This window comes from Lepisma saccharinum, chromosome 4, assembly GCF_977018435.1.
Source record: "Lepisma saccharinum chromosome 4, izLepSacc3.1, whole genome shotgun sequence".
In the NCBI taxonomy this organism is placed as follows: domain Eukaryota; kingdom Metazoa; phylum Arthropoda; class Insecta; order Zygentoma; family Lepismatidae; genus Lepisma; species Lepisma saccharinum.
In genome coordinates, this window is record NC_139232.1 from 56,991,469 (window position 1) to 57,015,559 (window position 24,091).

Below are 24,091 nucleotides of genomic sequence, written 5' to 3' on the forward strand. Positions count from 1 at the left end.
ACTTCTACCTGTTCTACGAGATCCACTTTTCACTATTGATTGATTTATCTTGATTTGGTGTTTTAAGTCCACTTTATGCACAGTAAGGCTAATTGGGACTGGACCTACAGTTCAAAGTGGGATCCGAACCACTATGTGCCTCCACGGGGTATCGAACCCTGGACCCCTTGGTTACAAGACAACGAAGCTACCACTGCGCCATCGGGAAGACCACTTTTCACTATCAAAAGACAGTTATGGTCCTAAAGAACTGTCCTAAAGAAATATCACGCAAGTGTCTCCGAAATGCAGAAATATACATACTGGAAAGTGAGAAAATGTTAGGGATGCTAATTTTGACGTGAATGAAGAATCATAGTATGGTATCGAGAATAAAGAAATACTACAACTGTTGTCAGTCTCAAGATCTACATTTTACAATACTTATTACATAAAAGAATATTGCTGTCATTTTAAACAAATTGTATTGCATGACTGAAATGAAGATTTGTGAGATTAAGTCAATCATAATTGAAGTATCTTAACTATACTCTACCGTTATTAAATTTTTGGTGCACTGTGGCTATCTTGAATTTGCATTTCCACAATCTTGGGATCGATATGGCGGCAATTTCAATATTTTGCATACATATTACATATTACATATTCATATAATATAATCTGTATACGAGTCATAGAGAACAAAAATCCCATAAGAAAGCTATTGTATAACATTTCAAAAGTTTTTTTCTTTTTTTTAGTTATTTCTTACAAATTTATAATTTTTGTTCCTTCCGACCCTGCCTCAATGAGAGTTCGCCAGAAATACTTTTCTGACACTCCGTAACATTGTGGACAAAAATTCATCAATCATAATCCTGAACGCCCCCAATAAAATAAGTTTGTAGTTGCTTCCATAAAAAGAGCTTTGCAGCCAATTGCAACCAACATGGCGACAATGTCGGTGCTTTTGCAATTCCAAATATAAATTACAACTTTCCCTTGGGGTATCGATTGAAAAAGACTCAATTTCTCTAAACATGTAGCCTCGCCTCGTTGCGGGGACGAGATGGCCACCTTTTCTTTATCTACACAATTTGACGAATAAAATGAAACCAAGCTCTACATTCTATCACAAAATTGCACACGGGATCATATAAAATTGCAAATTAGTAATATGATAGTAATAAATGACATATCTAGGAGTTTGGCACATTCAGACCAAAATCTGATAAATTTCTCCAATATCATCCACATTAATGAATATCTAGCCGAACAAGCAGAAAACATCAATATTTGTGGCATTTCTATGAATTCAGATATTTTCACTTTAATACGAATTGAATCTCTGTAACCAATTTACCAATAAAGCCGATTCTATTAAACTTCTAGTAGTTTGGACGCTATCACATTATCATTGAAGAAACCGATTTTGTTGAGGAAGCAACGGATCATTATCATTACAGTCATGATGTATATACACCCAGAACCACCATAAAGACAGACCTAACCGTCCATGAATGTGACACTTTGAAATCAGTGTAGCCACTTCCGTGATTTAGCGAGCAATTTCTGGTTTCGACCGCCCGAAAGTGACCACAATGAGTCGGATCAAAATCCGTGTTTCAACAACCGTGACATTGGTGTCGTAAATTCAGAATGTCAACTCTATTGATCGTGAGTATGTAACTTTGAAAATGATTGTCATAATTACCATATCTATCAATGGAGCTATAAGTTTACCAAATAATGTCCAAATCCTGACAAATAAGTGAATAAATTAATAAATACAGGTATGAGTGGAAAAATAAGGCTAGTCAATTACATTGTCTCATTTATGCTCCAGGGAAATAAATTACAAAGAGGGTGTGGGAAATGAATTGAAGATATGGTATTGTACACATTAAACTGCTGTTTCTAGAAATACAGTATAACGGAACTGATATGTTCATAAAACGTTTATATTTGATTTTGAAAATCTAAACTAAATATGAGAGGTAACTTCAGATTGAAAGGTTGCTTTATATCTTATTAGCATTGCCACCTGGTAATTATTTTCAAATGAGGATAATAAGAAGTATAATTATTAGCACGGCATTTAATTGTAACTAACATTTCCAGCAGTTATGATTCTAATATGAGGACTATCATTTAGATTTTGACTTGTTCATACTTAAATTATGTGCTCTATACTGATAACAATACACGCTATAAGTTATCAATATGATCGGTAATTATTGATTTAAAACTTGTATTGCACCTGTAACAAAATACACTGGTTGAACATCTCTAACATAGTTAATTATTGATTCAAACATTCACGCATAGAACATTGTCTACTTGTCGATCATTTCAAATGTAGTTAATTCTTCGTTCAAAAGTTCCTGGTTGATCATGTCTTACAAAGATACTCATTGGTTCAAAAGTTCGAGGGGAGCACAGTCTATTCGTTGATCATCATCTACGTTGATAGTAATCATTGGTTCAAAACTTCGAGAGGAGTATAGCCTACTGATTGATCCTCTTTTACGTAGAAAATTATTGGTTTAAATGTTCGCGTGCAGCTGTCCACTGGTTGATCATCTTTAACGTAGTCGATTCATAGTTTAAACATTTACATACAGCATAGTCCACTAGTTGATCACACCTTAAGCAGAACACACAGCCTATATTTGTTGCCAAAGGAAACAAGAATTCACTAGAGCACACAGATGGAAGCTGAATACAGCAGAGAGCGACAGACTCACCGACATGTCTCCCCCGTAGAAAGGATGGATGACGAAGGTCTCGTTGCCCACGTGGATGACACCGCTGACGCCGTTGCACGTGCGGAATGCTGCGCTCGCTCCTGGATAGTCCTTCACGGTCCCGTGGTAGTAGCAGTGCTCGATTTCCTGCGAGAAAGCAAACACCATGAGCAAACACATGATGTAACTCCAGCACAGTTGGTAACGCAAATATGTACAACAAATGCCAACTTGCTCACATACACATCAAGCAAGATACATATTGCCAAGACCCAGGGTAGGTATGATTAGTAGGCGATGAGGTAATAATAAAGCCTGAGTGGCTTATTCTTTAACTGAAATATGTAAAATAAATGAAATAAATAAATACAATGAACTGCAGAAAACTTTCAAGTGCATTTTGATGGACATATAGTCCAGTTTCCAATACATAAGAACACTAAATGGAATAGTAATTTTGAAATGCATTGAGTCTTTCCATTGAGGAGGGTGTGTTATATACTTACAGCAAGTAAATGATTATGATATTTATTATCATTTTTTCTATCCAATTCTTGAATATGGTTTCTGACAGCAAAGAATCATATTGAAAATATTCAGGTTATTTTGCATGAAGTTTGAAAAGAATTACTATGAACAGCACTACTCTAAATGATTAATACAGTTAATATCAATATTCCAACCTCATAAGAAAAGTGAAAGGGAATGATAGCGAATATTTCTTTTTCAGTAACATACCGTCAAAATTCCTAAATGGATGAGAAGTAGAGTAACTCGATTCTCACAATAAGGTTACAGAATTAGTAGCTGGTGAAAAATTACAATGTGAAATACAGTAAAACCTCGTTAATCCGGACCTCGATAAGCCGGACTTCGCTTAATCCGGACAGGCAAAAAAAGGGCAGAATGCAAGGTTTTAAATGTGGCTAGAAGTCAACAAGAGAACTTCCCAAAGAAAAGCCAGTCAACCACGGATGAAATTCTGTTTCCCGGAGACTTTGTACTGTATAGTGTATTTAGGCCTCTAGTCTTTAAATACACAACAATAAACGTGTTTTGTTGCTATAAATTGAGTTTTAATGCACTTTCTACTGTTCTTTTAGGTTATTTCAGATAATCCGGACTTTCGTTAAACCGGTCAACTTATCCCCCCATTCGTCCGGATTAACGAGGTTTTACTGTATGATGAAATATAAAATTGTAGTGTGACAGTCAGATTTACCGTCATTATTATTATCATTATTATTCATGTATGTAGCGGTAAAAAGACGAGTTGATTCAAAGTGTTAAGTGTTTTAATTTGTGAGATTACATATTTGATTTTTGCCAAGCCGACGGGAGGAACGAGACATCCGCTTGTGTTAAGGGCGAGCACCTGAAGGGTCACGCTATGCGTCTAAAGCTTAGGAAATTCGACCGTAATGACAAACATTTAAATATCTCAGTTTCCAACGGTCAGATTCATGTGAAACTTATACCAGCGCAGCGGCATGTGTGCAAGGACGGATATGTGGAGTTTCGTCACGATCAAGCGACAATTACGGACGCCAGATCAAATCGGTTCTAATTGATCAGTTTGTGGACAGCGATTGCAATTGAGCTATGGGCGACAGCCAGGCGGAAGCTTAATCCGCACGAACTCAACTTCGAGCACGGCTCGTCCCACTTGGGAGACAATAGAGCAAAGTGGACTGACCTCTTCGGAAGGTTACTCCAACGTGCGCATAGCGTCCTTTTTCAAAATCCAAATAAAACGAAGGACATGGTTTTTCGTTACACAGTCTTACCGCGATCCTTGTAGTGAGAGCAGCTCCGTGCTAACTCTCCATACACAGTCTTACCGCGATCCTTGTAGTGAGAGCAGCTCCGTGCTAACTCTCCATATACAGTTTTGCCGCGATTCTTGGAACGAGAGCACCTTCGCGCTACCTTTCGTGTACAGTGGACTTTGTTGTGTTGTGCGAACACCAGTGTGTGTGATAGGCAGTAAGTCTACACGAGTGCGCCTACCTCAACCGCTGGGGGAAGTTGAAGCGAAACCGTGTTTCCGTGATTACCTTACGCCATTTATAATTTTTGAGAAACAAGGAACACCGGAAACTATGGCGGGCTAGAGGAAGAAAGGAGATGAGGGCGTTACGTCGATTCGCCCGACGTCAGAAGAAGCTACGCCGATGATGCCTATCCGCCGCCATGGAGAGAGAGAGAGAACGTCGAACGCCGCCCTATTGATACGCCGACGATGCCTACCATCCGCCATGTTGACGTCCCGACGACGCTTACCAGCCGCGACAGAGAGACGTAGAGAGAGATGTTGACGCCCCGACGACGCCGACGACGCCTACCAGCCGCGACTGAGAGACGTAGAGAGAGATGTTGACGCCCCGACGACGCCGACGACGCCTACGACGACCGCTCAGATGCGACGTCCGAACCGCGCCATACCACGGAGATCCACCGATCCCGAGAGGAAGAGGAGCCGGGGAACTAGGTGTTTGGATCCTTTTCGCATCTCCATCGTCGCGACCAAGGAAACCTTCCGTGTGAATACTATGTGTTTTTCAATCGCTCATAACGACGCCAGGATGCACCCCGGAAGCTGAGAGATGGTAAAGTATTCATCTGTGTGAACCTTAACACGTGACGGCCCGATTGATTTAGAGAACGCCCTTGAAATTCGTCGACATTTGGAAAACGCCCACTCAACTCGAAATTTTACATCAAACTCCCGTCGTGCTTGTCATTTGTAATCTATTCGTCTCAGGTCAATTTTTCTTATTCCTTGTGATATTTTTTTATGATCTTAAATTCATTGTTGTTTGTGCTCCTTTGTATTTGTTTAAAGTGCGTACTATTAGAGTAAAGCGCCGCCCGCTTAATTGCATATTCTACTTGAGGTTTGTTCATTTTTATGTGTCAGCGCTGTGTCGCTGCTAGCTATGTCCGGTCGCATATGTGATTATTTGTTAAAGTATTTGCCTGGTAATGTGAATTGCTCGTCGCGGCGAAGTGTTTAAGTCCCGCCTGCTAGAGAGTACATGTTTGCGTCACTCAACGGAGGTTATTTGTTATGTTTGAACCACGTGAGGTCTTGTAAAAGGAAAACGTCCGCCCACGTGAATGTAATTGCCGTTGAGACGCCTTTGTTTATACTGGTCAAGTAATGTATGGTCACCGCGCCGACTAGTTTCTTTTTTAAAAAAAACAAAAGGTGAACTTAAGTAAGGGCTGGCTAGGATTTAAGTAGCACTGGAGCAAAATCACAAATGGCCTGATTAGACAAAAAGTAAGAAAAAATTAATTGAGAATGCAATAATTAGGGCTTGTCGTCATAAAACCTGTACATGTCATGTATAATTTCTAGTGTCGATAACCCCATGAGGATTGAATCTGAGAGAGAATGTGAGAGTGCAAGTGTGGGGACCTGTAATAGTTCCATTTTTGTTGGTTATGAATAGAATATACTTTTTATTTTCATGTTAATTTTGGGCTATATCATTTTCGTATGCATGTCGCTACCCGTGATTTTCAGGTATGCAGCTAGCCGCTTCCCGGCTACAGGTAAAGAGGTGGTAATTTGGAAGTACATATGTCTTTGTTTTTATTCGATATGGCTTATTACTATGCACTGTTGGTCACCGGTTCCTACACACGAACTTAACCTGGACCGTAACGCTATTTCGCTTGTCCGAGGGAGATTTTGCCGCCTCTATCTAGGTAGTGGTAGCATTTGTCTTCCCGGGCAAGGGAGGGTGTTTAATTCACATCATACAATTTTTGGCGCCGCGAACAGGGGACCGGTTTTTTTTAAATCGAAAGCATCATCAGTGCAGGTGTTCATACATTTTTGGCGCCGCGAACACAGGGACCGGTATATTTTAAATCGAAAGCACCCTCAGTGCAGAGGTATATGTCGTTTTTGTAAGGGCTACGTCAGGCGTATTTTGGTGTCATGTAACTGTGTTTCATTGTGAGATTTTATTGTTTTATTTTTGACGTGAGGTGGTAATTGAGACATTAGGCGTTTATTTTTGTCAAGGCAGTAGGGCAGCTACTTAAGGCGTTAGGCATTTTTAAATTTTATTTGTTTGGCATATGGCATTAGGCGTTAAGTTGGGTTCTGGCAAAGGGGTAATCGACCGCCCTTATCTTTTTTCGTTTGTGAATTGTTTAAATATATATTGGTATATATTGTGAGCGCTCACGTTTACGCTTGTCAGCGAGCATTGAGAATCGACCGAGGGTTGAATTTTTGATTTCATGAGATTGCGCAACCGCCGCATCGAGAACTTGAACATGAGTGACGTAAGGGTGATTTGCGATGTCTGCAGCGAGGAGTTCCCAGAAAGTGAAAACGTCAGCACAGCTAGCCAGGTTTGCTCCCGGTGCGATGTCCCGTTAAGTCCGCGTGAAGAAACCAGTCTACCGAACAGCGGGGGGCAAGCCAATGAGACCATCGTGCAACAGGTATCTCTGGGAGAAGCAGAACGGGTCAACGAAGCAGCTAGCCTCAGTGGTACCAACTCCCAACAGATCATCGAGATGCTACTGCGAATGGGAGCCTCGCTCGAATCAAAGATGGAAGCTACGCGAAGCGGAATCGAAGCCTCGCTAGAATCAAAGATGGAAGCTACCCAAAGCAAGATAGAGGCCATCAGCACACAGATGCGAGTGACGGAAGACCGCCTCCAGGAGACCATCCGTACTTCCGGTGAGGTGATAACGCAAGAACTCGTCACTCGGGTACAGGAATGCGAATCCCGTGTCGAAGCCAAAATCGCCGACACCAACGTGCGGATCGACCGGCAAGAGAACCAGATGGCAACACTGTCTCAGAGCGTGCGCGACCAGGAGGAAGGTATGCAGCAGATGGCCCGACAATGCGTGCAGCTGGAAGCGACATGTGACCGTGGCATAGACACCCTGGGGCGACAAGTGAGAGAAATTTTAGTTCAAGCCGAAGGGAATTCCGAACGGATTGAGGACCTCGAGATGAAAGTGCGTCAACTGAGCATGACTAGCAGCGGCACTTCACAATCGTCGCGGGAGCCCAGATTGACGTCACCACCGGCAGCCGACGTCGCCACTTGTTCGAACGGGGAAAGCGACCAGCGAGCTCCAGAAACGCCCCGCCCCCTTCGAAGAGAAGACACTGCGTCACCACGGTTGAGTCCGCGCCGCGAGCAGAGGGACGAGGATTTACAGTTACTACAACCGTCCGCCAGGAGAGCTCTGTTTCCGCCCGAATACCGGAAGCACTTCAAAAAATTTTCGGGTGCTGACAGAATCCTTCCTTCCACGTACCTCGAGGAATTTAATTCTACCGCCCGAGAGTTAGGTCTGACGGACGAGGATAGGCTTCTGATTCTGAAAGGTTTAATGCAGGACCGGGCCAAGAACTGGATGGACAGGAACGAGGGGAACTTCAATTCATATGAGGAGTTCAAGGAAGCGTTTCTCACTTATTTTCAACGTCCCCTGCAGGTCGAGAGGATGCTAATGCAGGTGCGAAACGAACGATACGACAGGGGCGGAGGACTCACGTATGCCCAGTACTTTTGGAAACGGTACAATGAGTTCAAGTCTCTGCAACCCCAAATGACCACGGCGGAGATAATAGCCGCTCTGGTGTACCATTTTCCACACGAGATTCGTCGTCATCTCAATGGAGCATGCGTGTTTGACGCCGACGCGATGTCCCTCACACTGGAAAATCTGTTTCAGTGCGAGGAGGAGAGGCAGAGAACCAGGGGTGAGAAGTTTAGCAAGCGGCGCCGACCGGAAGATGATTCGTCGCACCGGAATAAACACCCGCGCGTTCATTTAGTCCAGCGGGGATGGAGAGGACAGCACCACGCTCCAGGGGCTGAAAGGAACCGCCAGCGGCAAGATCCACCTTCACCGCAACGAAGACGCCCGTTCAGAGGCAGGAGACGGCGTGGAGGTCCGACTCGTGCGTCGCCAAGGAGAAACGACGGCTTTTTTCAGAACGGCCAAGTCCGAGATGGCTTTTATCAGCGCCACGCGGATAGCAGGTCGGTCAGCCCGGAGTCAGATCGGGGAGATGCAGGACGCCGTGGAGCGAGGATGCAACGGAGCCCAGCGAGAGAAGAGACCAGGCCGAATTCCAGACGCGGTTCGCCCAGGCCAGGACCGTCGGGATACCAGCATCCGGGAAACTAATAAAAGTCTCGCGTCAGGGCTCGGATGCGGGGCAGACTACACCTGATCCACCTTCGCTTGAGCCGAACCACCCGGATGAAACAAAGACCACGCCGATCAGGATTCGTGCCGCTTGGCTGGACGAGGAGATCCACGCCGACGAGGAAGCCGAGGAAAGTCACGAGGACCGCTGGCCTTCGAAATCGCCACATGTACAACTGCGAGTGGGCGATGAAATTGTGATGGGGCTCCTGGACACGGGAAGTGAGGCAAGCTTATGCTCGGAGGCAACATGGCGGCGCGTGACAAAGGGAGTGCGCAGGCCACAACTTCGGCACGTACGAGACTTTAGACTCATCGATTTCTCGGGCAAAGCGAGGGAGAGGCCCCTCGGTCACACCATTCTGCAGGCAACGCTGGATGAACATCACGTTGAGGTTGAGGTTCTGGTGGTCCAGTCATTGTCCGTGGACCTGCTGCTAGGAATGGATTTCCTGAGCCGGTATGCGTCTGTGCTCAACATCGGTCGACACTTTGTAACCTTGAATAATCGCGACGAAGAGTTTAACGTCGAATTCTGGAGGTCAGGCGCAGGAGAAGATGGCGAGTTCCAGCCCGTCGTCGCTTTATGTTCGGAGGTCGACCGCGACAAAGGAGTACAGGAAAGATTGCACGCCGCAGTTGCTTCGTGTGAGAATCTCTCAGCGAGTCAGAAGCAAGTTTTCGCCAATCTTTTGAGGGATAATGCCGTCGTTCTGGATGAAAGGCCAGGAAAGTGCCGGAAGTATACGCATGAAATCCGTGTCGAGGGAGAAAGTCCAGTTGTCAGTAAGCCTCACCCGATAGCGTTTACACATCGACCGGAAGTGCGTCGGCAGCTGCAGCAGATGCTGGAGTGGGGCGTAATTAGGAAATCACGCTCCGTACATTTGAATCCTCTTCTCGTGGTGAAGAAATTTGACAATAGCCTCAGAATTTGCGGAGATTTTCGCGCGCTAAATACGAGGTGTAAGCTGGAACGCGTCAGAACATTAAAACTACAGGACACCCTACAACTGTTCCATGGAAAACACGTGTTCTCAAAAATCGATATGTTATCTGGATTCTGGCAGGTCCCCTTGTGCGAACAGAGCATGCCTTATACAGCCTTCGGATTCGAGGATAACTTATACGAGTTTACCGTCGTTCCGTTCGGAATCTCTAACGGCGTGCAAGCTTTCACGAACGCCATGGCGGAAGTGCTCGGAGACGAAGTGAAAGATTTCTGTCTGTGGTATGTTGATGACATCTTGTGCTTTTCAAGAAACAAGGAAGAACATTTCGAACATCTAAACCTGATCCTCACTAAATTACGAGATGCGGGAATGACAATTAAACTCGAGAAATCGGCTTTCTTTCAACCGGAAGTGCAATTTTTGGGCCACATCATAGACGCGCGAGGCGTGAGGCAGGACCCAGTCAAGTTTGACACGATAAGGAAGCTCGAGCCCCCGACATCAAGGAAAGGAGTCCAGCGCCTTCTAGGGATATTCACGTGGCACCGGCGCTTCATACAGAACTTCAGCGAACTTGCGTCACCCCTATTTGAACTGCTGAAACAAGGAAAGGCATGGAAGTGGACGGATCAACACCAAGGAGCCCTAGATAAACTGAAGGACGCCGTCTGTGAACAGCTTCGCCTCTACCACGCTGACTTTTCTGACGTTTTTTATGTCCAGTGCGACGCTTCAATCACGGCCGTGGGCGCAGTACTCTATCAAGAAAAGGAGGGGGAGAAACGTGTGATTCAGTACGCCAGTCGTTCCCTGCGGGGGGCAGAGAGAAATTACACCGTCGGAGAACTCGAGTGCCTGGCCGTGGTGTGGGCCATCGAAACCTTTCATGTTTATCTGGCCGGAGGACACTTTATTGTGAGAACAGACCACCGGAATCTCCAATGGCTGCACCGCGCAAAAAACTGGAGTGGGAGACTAACGAGGTGGAGCAATCGCCTTCAGCGCTACTCGTTTGAGGTGGAGTATGTGAAAGGGCGAGAGAATGTTGTGCCTGATGCCCTGTCAAGATACGTTGGGGGGAAAGGATTAACAAAAGTGCACGTAAATTTGATGCAGTTCGATTCCCTTTACCTGACCACCTTCAGCCGCGGACGGTTTATAGAAATGCAACACGAAGATGCCGAGCTCGCACAGTACTTCAGTATCCTGGAAGACCAGCAACCCGCAGATCCACGTCGCCAGCGACGCGTGAAAGAGCATTTTGTCGTCGCGAACGGGATCCTGTGCAAGACGGATGTCCACAACCCGGAGCGCCTGAGGGTATATGTGCCAGCTGAAGCGAGAAAGAAAATCTTGGAGGAAGCGCATGACAAATCAGGTCACTTTGGGGGGAGGAAAATGTGGAGATACCTCGAGAGTACCTATTATTGGAAAGGGATGCGGAAAGACGCTAAGAAATGGGTGCGCGATTGCGTCATCTGTATGCAAACTAAGCCTAACCGCGTCAGAGCAGCAAAAAACCCAACATCGTTTGTGGCAGAGAAACCGCGGGAAGTGTTGTTCGCAGACTGCGTGGGACCACTCCCGAAAAGCAAGGACGGCATGAAGTACCTATTCACAGTCATGGATGGATGCAGTCGTTTTCTGGTTGCGTATCCAGTCAGGTCAACCGCGACGAGAGTGCTGCTCCGTAAGCTTACAGAAAATTACTTTGTACACCTCGGAACTCCGCGCTACATTCTCACGAACCGCGGAGCTCAGTTCACAAGTAACCTCTGGAGGGACACTTTGGAAGCATACGCAGTGAAGCCCATATGGACCCCGAGCTACAGGCCGCAGGCAAACAAGGTCGAATGCATGCACTGTGAAATGAACCGCCTCTTGAGATTATTTTGCCATAAACAGCATCAGGAATGGAGCAAGCACGTCACCTCGATTGTACTCCTCCTAAACAACACAGAATCCGACACCCTTGGGTTCACACCAGCAGAGCTACAATTCGGCAGCACACCTCGGAGAGACGTAATTCGTCACTTTGGATTGAAGGAGGACAACCGCGACCCAACTGTCAAACAAAAGATCCTGATGGCCGTCGAACGGACGAGAGAAACCAGGAGGAAGGCCAATGAAAGACAGGCAAGAGACGGCGCCGAGATTCGAACTGGAGACCTCGCATTCGTAAAAAATCACGGACTTAGCTCTCAAATTGAAGGGAAAATCAAGAATCTCTTTTTCATGTACGATGGTCCGTACTTCTGCAAGAGCAAGCTCGCCGCCAATATTCTGGAGTTAGTGGACTGCACGTCTGGGAAGATCATAGCACCCCAGCATATAGAGAACTGCAAGAGGTGGAACTGTTCCGATGAGAAGCGCAGAGAGTGGACAGCACTGTACGAGAGTAAGAGCGACGTAGGAATGCAAGCTGACACGTAAATGCTCACATCTTGTTCTTGTTTTGTATATATACTCTTCATATTATGATATATTCAGGGTGTTATCATATATGTTATCTATATCTGGAAGGTCACAGTGTCCGTGCCGTTCAGAGAGTAAATTTTTATATACAGGGTGTTCATGTATTTGCTTGTCAATTTTTATATACAGGGTGTTCATGTATTTGTTTGCCAATTTTTATATACAGAGTGTTCAAGGATTTGTAACCAAAAAATTCTGTCCCTGTGTAGAGCGAATTTTTCACGCTTACGAAATCCTTGGAAGAAGGAGAGGGGCGAGGTTGTGACAGTCAGATTTACCGTCATTATTATTATCATTATTATTCATGTATGTAGCGGTAAAAAGACGAGTTGATTCAAAGTGTTAAGTGTTTTAATTTGTGAGATTACATATTTGATTTTTGCCAAGCCGACGGGAGGAACGAGACATCCGCTTGTGTTAAGGGCGAGCACCTGAAGGGTCACGCTATGCGTCTAAAGCTTAGGAAATTCGACCGTAATGACAAACATTTAAATATCTCGGTTTCCAACGGTCAGATTCATGTGAAACTTATACCAGCGCAGCGGCATGTGTGCAAGGACGGATATGTGGAGTTTCGTCACGATCAAGCGACAATTACGGACGCCAGATCAAATCGGTTCTAATTGATCAGTTTGTGGACAGCGATTGCAATTGAGCTATGGGCGACAGCCAGGCGGAAGCTTAATCCGCACGAACTCAACTTCGAGCACGGCTCGTCCCACTTGGGAGACAATAGAGCAAAGTGGACTGACCTCTTCGGAAGGTTACTCCAACGTGCGCATAGCGTCCTTTTTCAAAATCCAAATAAAACGAAGGACATGGTTTTTCGTTACACAGTCTTACCGCGATCCTTGTAGTGAGAGCAGCTCCGTGCTAACTCTCCATACACAGTCTTACCGCGATCCTTGTAGTGAGAGCAGCTCCGTGCTAACTCTCCATATACAGTTTTGCCGCGATTCTTGGAACGAGAGCACCTTCGCGCTACCTTTCGTGTACAGTGGACTTTGTTGTGTTGTGCGAACACCAGTGTGTGTGATAGGCAGTAAGTCTACACGAGTGCGCCTACCTCAACCGCTGGGGGAAGTTGAAGCGAAACCGTGTTTCCGTGATTACCTTACGCCATTTATAATTTTTGAGAAACAAGGAACACCGGAAACTATGGCGGGCTAGAGGAAGAAAGGAGATGAGGGCGTTACGTCGATTCGCCCGACGTCAGAAGAAGCTACGCCGATGATGCCTATCCGCCGCCATGGAGAGAGAGAGAGAACGTCGAACGCCGCCCTATTGATACGCCGACGATGCCTACCATCCGCCATGTTGACGTCCCGACGACGCTTACCAGCCGCGACAGAGAGACGTAGAGAGAGATGTTGACGCCCCGACGACGCCGACGACGCCTACCAGCCGCGACTGAGAGACGTAGAGAGAGATGTTGACGCCCCGACGACGCCGACGACGCCTACGACGACCGCTCAGATGCGACGTCCGAACCGCGCCATACCACGGAGATCCACCGATCCCGAGAGGAAGAGGAGCCGGGGAACTAGGTGTTTGGATCCTTTTCGCATCTCCATCGTCGCGACCAAGGAAACCTTCCGTGTGAATACTATGTGTTTTTCAATCGCTCATAACGACGCCAGGATGCACCCCGGAAGCTGAGAGATGGTAAAGTATTCATCTGTGTGAACCTTAACACGTGACGGCCCGATTGATTTAGAGAACGCCCTTGAAATTCGTCGACATTTGGAAAACGCCCACTCAACTCGAAATTTTACATCAAACTCCCGTCGTGCTTGTCATTTGTAATCTATTCGTCTCAGGTCAATTTTTCTTATTCCTTGTGATATTTTTTTATGATCTTAAATTCATTGTTGTTTGTGCTCCTTTGTATTTGTTTAAAGTGCGTACTATTAGAGTAAAGCGCCGCCCGCTTAATTGCATATTCTACTTGAGGTTTGTTCATTTTTATGTGTCAGCGCTGTGTCGCTGCTAGCTATGTCCGGTCGCATATGTGATTATTTGTTAAAGTATTTGCCTGGTAATGTGAATTGCTCGTCGCGGCGAAGTGTTTAAGTCCCGCCTGCTAGAGAGTACATGTTTGCGTCACTCAACGGAGGTTATTTGTTATGTTTGAACCACGTGAGGTCTTGTAAAAGGAAAACGTCCGCCCACGTGAATGTAATTGCCGTTGAGACGCCTTTGTTTATACTGGTCAAGTAATGTATGGTCACCGCGCCGACTAGTTTCTTTTTTAAAAAACAAAAGGTGAACTTAAGTAAGGGCTGGCTAGGATTTAAGTAGCACTGGAGCAAAATCACAAATGGCCTGATTAGACAAAAAGTAAGAAAAAATTAATTGAGAATGCAATAATTAGGGCTTGTCGTCATAAAACCTGTACATGTCATGTATAATTTCTAGTGTCGATAACCCCATGAGGATTGAATATGAGAGAGAATGTGAGAGTGCAAGTGTGGGGACCTGTAATAGTTCCATTTTTGTTGGTTATGAATAGAATATACTTTTTATTTTCATGTTAATTTTGGGCTATATCATTTTCGTATGCATGTCGCTACCCGTGATTTTCAGGTATGCAGCTAGCCGCTTCCCGGCTACAGGTAAAGAGGTGGTAATTTGGAAGTACATATGTCTTTGTTTTTATTCGATATGGCTTATTACTATGCACTGTTGGTCACCGGTTCCTACACACGAACTTAACCTGGACCGTAACGCTATTTCGCTTGTCCGAGGGAGATTTTGCCGCCTCTATCTAGGTAGTGGTAGCATTTGTCTTCCCGGGCAAGGGAGGGTGTTTCATTCACATCATACAGTAGTGTCTATTGTATTATCTTGTATTCATATTATTAATTCTGTAATTTTTGTATCTCTCTCTTTGGGCACAGTGTTGTATTTGGTTTTTATACCGTCCTCATCACTTAAAATATATATCATTATTATTATTAAATCTTGTGTTACATGGTGGTATTATGGCCAGACAGAGCACTATTTTCCACGTAATCAATATAGGAAATGGTGTAGCTGTAAAGAATATAATCACCTGTTAAATCAGCGAGAAATGTTGAGAAGGAGTACATATGAGTGAGTAGCGGTCAGACAAGAAAAAAAGCGAAATGTACATCTGTCAGAGTGAACCAGGAAGGGGAACAGAGGTCATGGACAAAAATAAGACGGGATTCTGGGGAGAGGGCGGCAGGATGAAAGGCCATACGTCACAGGCAACCGGCACAGGAAGGAGACAGATGGCAGCAGTTGACCCATGTGACCCGCAAAACGCTGCAGGCGACAGCGAGCGGTCATTTATGATGAGAAATAGTTGAGCGACAGGCACGGAATATTCGGGGAACGGACTGAAATGTGATTAGATGAACTGGTCACCAACTTTACGATCCATGTCCTGATTTCAAAGGATCTACGGACGACAACGGTTCCAGGAAAGATAGAAAGTTAAGACATGACATGAGTAGTGTAATATGACAATTAGTAGTGTAATGAGTAGTGTATATGATTCAAGGGAATCAATAATTGGTCATCATATAATAGCTTACTATATACGGGCTATTCTAAATGATCTTCCCGATTTTAAAGTTTAATATCTCACATTTATTTAGTCACAATGACATGCAAATTATTTGAAAGAAAAGAAAAACTCAAAATGTTTTAGTGTCTGGCAAAGCTGGTGTTTAGTTACGCATTCTGCCGCTAGGGCGACAGTAAATCAAGATTGTTGGAAACGAAGACAGGAGAGCATTTTGTGTCCTTGAATTTCATGTACAACAGTCAGTTATTTGTGTCCAACGACGTTTTAGGACGAAGTTCGGGTTAGATCCACCAAGCGGTCACTCAATTCGGAAGTGGTATAGACAATTTAAAGAAAGTGGGTGTATCTGCAAGAGGAAATCAACAGACCGGCCAGGAGTTAGTGATGAAACAGTTGATCGAGTGCGTGCGACTTTCGTCAGAAGCCCCAAAAAATCAACGGTTCGTGCAAGCAGAGAATTGAACTTGAAGCAGACAACAGAGTGGCACCAGGATGTCAGGAGGGAACTCAACAGAAGGTTACCGAATCAATGGATAGGACGAGCTAGTCGTGAGGATCAGGTTCTGCTTTCTTGACCCCCCCCCCTTTCGCCAGATATCAACCCGTGTGACTTTTTTTGTGGGGTTATGTTAAAAACCAAGTGTATGAGCCTCCCTTACCTAACAACTTACCTGAACTTCGAGTACGCATCCAAGAAGCAGTTGCGTCCATCGACTCTGAGATGTTGGGAAGAATTTGACTATCGGCTTGGCTTGATGTGTGCCGAATTACAAAAGGCACTGAGCACCTTTGACGTGGAACATAACACAGATGTATGTAAAAAAAAAAAATTTTTGAGTTTTTCTACATTTAAAATAATTTGCATGTCATTGTAACTAAATAAACGCGAGATATTAAACTTTGAAATCGGGAAGATAATTTAGAATAGCCCTACTTGCTAACATTACTCACCTTTAATGTCTAACAATTTACAATATGTAAACCTTGATTGTTCTGGAAACCAGAAAACCCACAGTACTTATATCTATAAATCAATATTCGTGTACTCTTAAATACCAATGTAAACGTTATGAAACATGTAAATAGTACACAATAAACGGGGAACAAACATTCTGAGGAAATGGCGTCCTGGTATATTGCTTAAAGACACCAGGACATAAGCGGGTGTAGGCGGCCTTCCCCCTCTTTCATCAATTTCATATCATCACTCATATCCTCACCTTCACGATTAGCCAAAAGTGGCAGAAAAGGGAAAGCAAAGGAAATCAATCAACCAATATAGGGGATAAACATTGAATTAACGTCAATAATAACCCCCCCTTCCTTCAACCACGGCTCCCAGTTGCCCCGAAGCGAACACGAAACGGGGAACACACAGGATTAAGGAGCGTGATTCCCATTCAACAGATAGCAGTGGCTGTTTCTTATGCCTTGCTCCAATAACTCTTCCTTTGTGGGGATGACGCGAGCGACCAGCGGCGCGAAAGAAAATTTAGGAAAAGCGGAACCAGAATTTCCAGGCGGGCGCACCCTTTGGCTCCTGTTAACATTCCGGCAAGAAGCTAAATTGCGAGAGGCAAAGGAGAGAGAAATAGGAAATTAATGAAGACGAGCAAAGCAGTCAGTTGTCACTTTAAATATTGCCAGACGTTTGTCTTCTTTGGAACATAGACAATGGTGTGCCCAAAAGGAATTGGTGGTTGTCATAACTCCCCCTTTAGCCTTGCATTTCTGAGAGGATGTAAACCCCCCCCCCCCCGTGCGAAAATACTGGACAGAGGTGTCTCTCGTTTTTTTCTCACTTCTCAGTGTCTTCTTTTAATAAATTTTCTGTAGTTTCTTGAATGCTTCTGTTGTCTATTTATCGGTAAGAGTCTAGTATACGTCCTTTTCCTAAGGAATGCGTGTCATATATCGTTGGAAAGGTTATTTTGTAAGGAATTCAACAAAGTAAATCCCAAGGCGAGGAAAAATTTCCTGGAGGAGAAAATCGAGAAAAAACCGATGTTGTCCGGATATGCGTGATTGAAAGTACTGAGGACATTTTTCGATGATGAAGCACATATTTAGAGGTGAAATGAGTGCTAATGGAACCTAACCTAACAGGCCTAACCTAACCTCGTAGGCATACCTCGTTCCCGTGAATGGTTAGTGACAGAAAGTGTAAAAAGAAAAACTTACCCTACGGATGCCGGAGCGCCGGCTGTCTGCTAGCACGATTTTGTAAACGGGCAAGAAGGAGTGCGCAAGAAAGAAGTAAACGGGCAAGAAGGAGTGGGCAAGAAGGACGTAAACTAGACTCTAGCCTATTTATCCACTGGACTTCTTAAATTTCTCTCTCTCTAATATTTTAGATTCATACTGTACACATTTTTATTTTGCATTTGTTAGGTGAGTTGTACACGTCAGAGAAGAATGGAAGTGATGAAGCTGGGGATGGAACAGAATCCAAACCATTCAAGACAATCCTGCAGGCCATGAGGCATGCAGGAAAAGAGCTTTTTCCAACCATCTTTGTTGACAGTAAAGAAGGAGGAAAGGTAAATAAAAGGAACAAGTTTACAATACCAGACCACTCTCCAATTGCTGTGAGGTTTCGCCTGCTCACTGGTTGAGACCTCCTAATCACGAATCTGCATTTTACAATTTCCATGCTTGGCGGTCAAGTATGGAAATGTAGAGAAAAACGAAATAAGCTAGGTTTTCCTAACGTAACGTAACCCTACCGTAAGAACAGCAGGTCCACGGAAGACACCATTTTCCCAACATGAAAAAATCAGCGTGCAATATACTGTTGCCAAACATACCTAATGAAACGAGTCCACATTCCTAAATAATAATTTTTCATTGTATTTATGCTAATGGAACCTAACCTCGTAGGCGTTTCTCGAACACCAGGTAGGAAAACTTTTGTGCGTGTCTCCCTCCATTCTTCCACGCTGAACGCAATGGTGGATACAGCGTAACTAATTGCATCTCACTTATTGCACAACACTTGACCAACCTTATGTTCTGACGTCAAGGCAGAAAGCTTTTCAATTTTATTGTGTTTAGTTCTCTTAGCGTAAATAATAATTTTTCGTTGTATTTGTGCTAATGGAACCTAACCTAACCTTGTAGGCATTCCTCGTCTGACGTCGGAACACAGGAAAACTGTTGTGCGAACGAAACATGGTTGTCAATTGCTTTGTATGGAGAATCATCGTGGTGTTTAACAAGGTTTATTCTACAACTTCTACACATTTTACAATTTCCGTGCTTGACCGCCAATTATTAGATGCAGATTCGTGATTGACAGGACTCAATTGGTGAGTGTGCGAGGTTTCGTAGAAATTGGAGAGTGGTCCGGTATTGTAAACTCATGCCAAATAAAATATCAAGGGGTAAGAGTTTCGATTGTTTTATGATTTTTTCAAATTCTCCTAGCAGAAATACTAATTGTCGTAGAATTTTGGAAATAATTTTCTCACGAAATGTCGAGATAAATCAAGAGACAGATTTCTGAATTCGTTCGCTTACTTAATAACTTTCCTAAACGTTTCATATGCGGCCATATTCTTAATTATTTTAATTTATTATATACAACATTCTATTTATTTCTTTTATAGTATTTGAACTCTTCTTTTATATATTTCTCAATTTACTATAATATATATAATTCCTCTTCTCCGCTCCAAGTTTTTTATAATTTCCTTTGCTCCTCTTTATATAGCGTGCTGCCATCTCTCGTCGATTCCGAGAAACCATTCCTCCTTGCAACTTTCATTGTCTCATCGAAACTGGCACGTGACACACGACATACAGAAATGCACCCAAATGTGTCGGGTGTTAGTCTGATTCTTTGAAGGGGCCATGAAGCGCACTTTAGTGCGTCAATCGATATGATGCATTTGGTTCTCTGTGTGTGGGTGAAAGAGGAGGGTTCACACCGGAAACTGCATGGCTCCAGTGTAGTATATTGTCACATGTTCAAATGGACGATTAACTACAATACATAATTTGAAACTTGTCTAGAAGAGAACGAGAACGGGATAGGCGTATTTAAATTGTTATTGGACACATTTCAAATCAACGAAATTTCAAGTAAACACAACTAATATTTTAAATTGTATCCATTAAATTTAGAAAATAAACAATGCACATGTATATTTCTTTTATACTTGATCTCAAGAAGGTGTTAGAAAGAGTGGAAAGGACAAGAGAGAAAGAGGAGAGATGAAGGAAGAAGAAAGAAGGAAATAGAGCGTGAGATAAAGAGTCCAACCACATTCACTTTCAGGAGAAAGTACAGTTGACAAGGGAAAGCCACCTCCTAGAATGTTCCAGAACAACTTTCTAATAGTCTGGAGGGGAGTAATGTTTGTGTATATATATCGTCCTGTTTTTGTATCTTGTTACATTTGTACTTGGTGCAGAGACTGAAGAAGACCTTGTTAGAAGGTTGAAACGTTACGTTTAGTTTATGTTTTATAATAAAATAAATTTCTGCCTTGGTCAGCATATTGAGTTTTTCATATCATAGAAACAAGGCTTAATGGTGTTATAATTGATCTCAAATATAGTATTTATGTAGAATATTCTGGAGTATGTATTTCACTTATGATTTAAGGCATATTTTAAATATATTCAGTTGCTACTTCACTAAGGTGACCAGATGTCCCATATTAGCTGGGACAGTCCCCCTTTTTTAAACTTAAAATTGGATGCCAAAATGTTCCTTTTTTGTGACAGTGAGTTTATTGGCATAGAATTACTGCAACAGTACACCTTCTCTACTATCACTATGAACTATAACATTGTTGGGTAGGAATTATTCACATTTCAATGTCAACAATGTGCCATATTCCAATTTTCTTAAAATATTGGAGTTTCCTCTCTGTTTACCTGGAACTAATGCCCCCACTAAACGAGTCTTTTCCTACATGAATGATTTGTGGATAAGTGACAAGAATGCTCTTTCAGTACAAACTTTGAAATCTATGTTGATTAAGAAGGTAAACTTTAATCACATGTGTGTAAACTTTTGCAAAATGCTATTTGAAAAGAAGGATATTGAAGAAGATCCATTCATCCATCAATGAATGACTTCTAATTCTAAAAGACTGCTTGGTTGAAGTGCAATGCGTATCAACGTATCATGTAAGTTAATTACACAGTATTTATTTATTTATGTAATTCGTTTTCAAACTATCACTGACATCGGCCAAAGGTTCAGCCAAGACTGTCCTGGCATGGGTATTCATTTGTGAGTGACCCTCACTTTCAACCACTCATCATCCATCTTTTTCTGCCTAAAAAGGTAGGAAAGCTACATACTTAACAAAGATACATATATACATTTGATGTCACTGAAATAAGTTTTAAAAAAGAACAAATTGTTAGCAATATGCTCCCTCTTGTAACCAAGGCCAGTCATTTCGTATTTCCACTCATTACGTCACACAGGGAGAAAAATAAGAGTGAAGAACAAGGGTGGTTTCCCTCCTTGAGACATGTTTGAATAATGTTTTACTTCTCGTATTTTTAACGATCAGGTAACTAGAAAGCTACTGTTAACAATATTATAAGATAAACACTTCATAAAGGTATGAGCACTTTATACTCCATTGCATGAGCATGTGCCTGGGTTTTAATGTCTCTTTACAATATGTTTATTATTTATTCAGCAGATGTTTAACAGTAAGTCTACCTCTTTCTGCTGACCAAATATTCCCCATATTTGAAAATACTCTCTCAAGAGCAGATGTTCCAGGCAAAGACATAGCAAACTCAACCATTTTAGAAATTTTGGTACATGAAATATCAGTCTTTTGAAACACCTTAAAATTGGTCGTGAATATTCAATTGTGTTTGTGTTTATATTGTGTTATAGTTGTGATGTGTTTGTGTGTGTCTTGTGTAGTAGTTGTGCTGTCTAATGGGTTTGTGTTCGTTTTGTGTAGTAGTTCCTCCATTCATATTGGGGGTTAGGCGTAGAGCTGACAACTCTGCACTGTAAAAAAAAGAATGTCAAGAAACAACAATATAAGGCCATGGATGTTCCCAAGGTAAAATATTCCGGAGGTAAAATAGTCCCCCGTTCGGATCTCCGGGTGGGGACTACTTTGGGAGGTCCCTGGACTAAGGATAAGATCTACATTAGGAATAAGGATATTAAATTAGGCACCTGGAATGTTCTGAGCCTTTACCGGCCTGGGGCATTTCAGGGTACAGTTAATGAGATAGTTAAGTATAAATTAGATGTAGTAGCTGTCCAGGAAGTTAGGTGGCCAGGAGAAGGGAATTGTAAAACTAAAAATTATACTTTTTTCTATGGTGGTACTGAAAATCATAATTTTGGAACAGGCTTTTTCATAAATAATAGAATTATCTCGGCTCTTAAAACAGTAGAATTTATTAATGATAGGATATCATATGCAGTTTTACAGGGTAGGTGGTGTAAAATTATTTTAATAAACATACATGCACCAACGGAAGATAAAGATGATAATACTAAAGATGATTTTTATACAGAGTTAGAACAGGTCTTTGATAAATTTTCTCAGTATGATATGAAAATTCTGTTAGGTGACTGTAATGCACAGATTGGCAAAGAAGAGGCATTTAAACCCACGATTGGTAAAGAAAGTCTTCATGAATTAAGTAATGACAATGGTATAAGATTGATTACTTTTGCAACCTCAAAGAATTTAATTGTGAAAAGTACCACTTTTAAACATAAAGATATCCATAAATATACCTGGTCTTCTCCAGATGGTAAAACTCATAATCAGATAGATCATATTCTCATTGATAAGAGAAGGCATACTAGTATAATTGACGTTCGTACACATAGAGGTGCTGACTGTGCCAGTGACCATTATTTAGTAATTGCTAAATTAAGAGAAAGACTCTCAGTGATAAATCATAAGCAACAAAATCTAAAAGTTCTAAAATTTGATACAGGAAAGTTTACTGATGAAAGAATTAAGAAAGATTACCAAATTAAACTGTCAAATAGATTTGATGTTTTGCAGGATTTAAATGATGATGACAATATAAATGAAACAGACGTAAATAAGAATTGGGAGCACATACGTAATGCAATAGAATCAGCAGCTAAAGAAAGTATAGGATACCATAAACCGAGAAAAAGTAAGCCATGGTTTGATAATGAATGTCATAATCTAATAGAAATAAGAAATCAGGCTAGACTTAGGTGGTTAAATAACTCTGATGATACAAATCTAAACAATTATAATAGAATAAAGCGAGAAGTTAACCGCACGTTTAGAAGTAAAATAAGAGATTACTTGAAAAGCAAAATTAACGAAATTGAAACAAACAGCAAAAATAAAAATATCAGAGATTTATATAAAGGTGTAAATGAGTTTTGAAAGGGGTGGCAACCTAAAGTAAACTTGATAAAAGATAAAGACGGTGATTTTCTAGCTGACCCAAGTGATATTCTAAATAGATGGAAGAACTACTTTAATGACCTTTTAAATGTTCATGTAGGAGATAAATCAGAAGTAAATGAAGTCCACACAGCAGAACCTTTAGTTCCAGAACCTAACTTGACTGAAGTTAAAGATGCTATTAAAAGGCTAAAGAATAACAAAGCACCTGGCATTGATTTAATACCAGCTGAGTTAATTAAATATGGTGGAAATTCATTAATATGTCAATTTCATAAATTAATTTCTTTAATATGGAATAAAGAAGAAATCCCTCAACAGTGGAAAGAATCCATAATTGTTCCTGTGTTTAAAAAGGGTGATAAAATGAACTGCAATAATTACCGTGGAATTTCTCTACTCTCAACAACATATAAAATATTATCTAACATTCTTTTAACAAGACTAACCCCATATGCTAATGAAATTATAGGTGATTATCAATGTGGATTTAAACGTAACAGATCAACTACAGATTACATTTTTCACATCAGACAGTCACTTGAAAAAAAGTGGGAATATAATCAAAATGTCCATCAGCTATTCATTGATTTCAAAAAAGCATATGATTCGGTCAAAAGAGATAAATTATATAATATATTAGTCGAGTTTGGAATACCTAAGAAGCTTGTTAGTATGATAAAAATATGCACCAGTGAAACAGAAAGTAAAATTCGAGTTGGTATTAATATGTCTGACAAATTTACAATTCATGATGGCTTAAAACAAGGAGATGCATTA

The 24,091-nt window shown here is 42.2% G+C and overlaps 1 protein-coding gene across 1 annotated transcript in view; it reads right to left on the reverse strand.

The window, feature by feature from the left end:
- mmd (disintegrin and metalloproteinase domain-containing protein mind-meld) overlaps positions 1–24,091 on the reverse strand; it is a 608,670-nt gene that overhangs the window by 265,596 nt on the left and 318,983 nt on the right. The window contains exon 7 of the mRNA XM_083121407.1: positions 2,727–2,873. Within this exon, the coding sequence (XP_082977533.1) occupies positions 2,727–2,873 (147 nt within the window). The remainder of the gene's footprint in view (positions 1–2,726; positions 2,874–24,091) is intronic.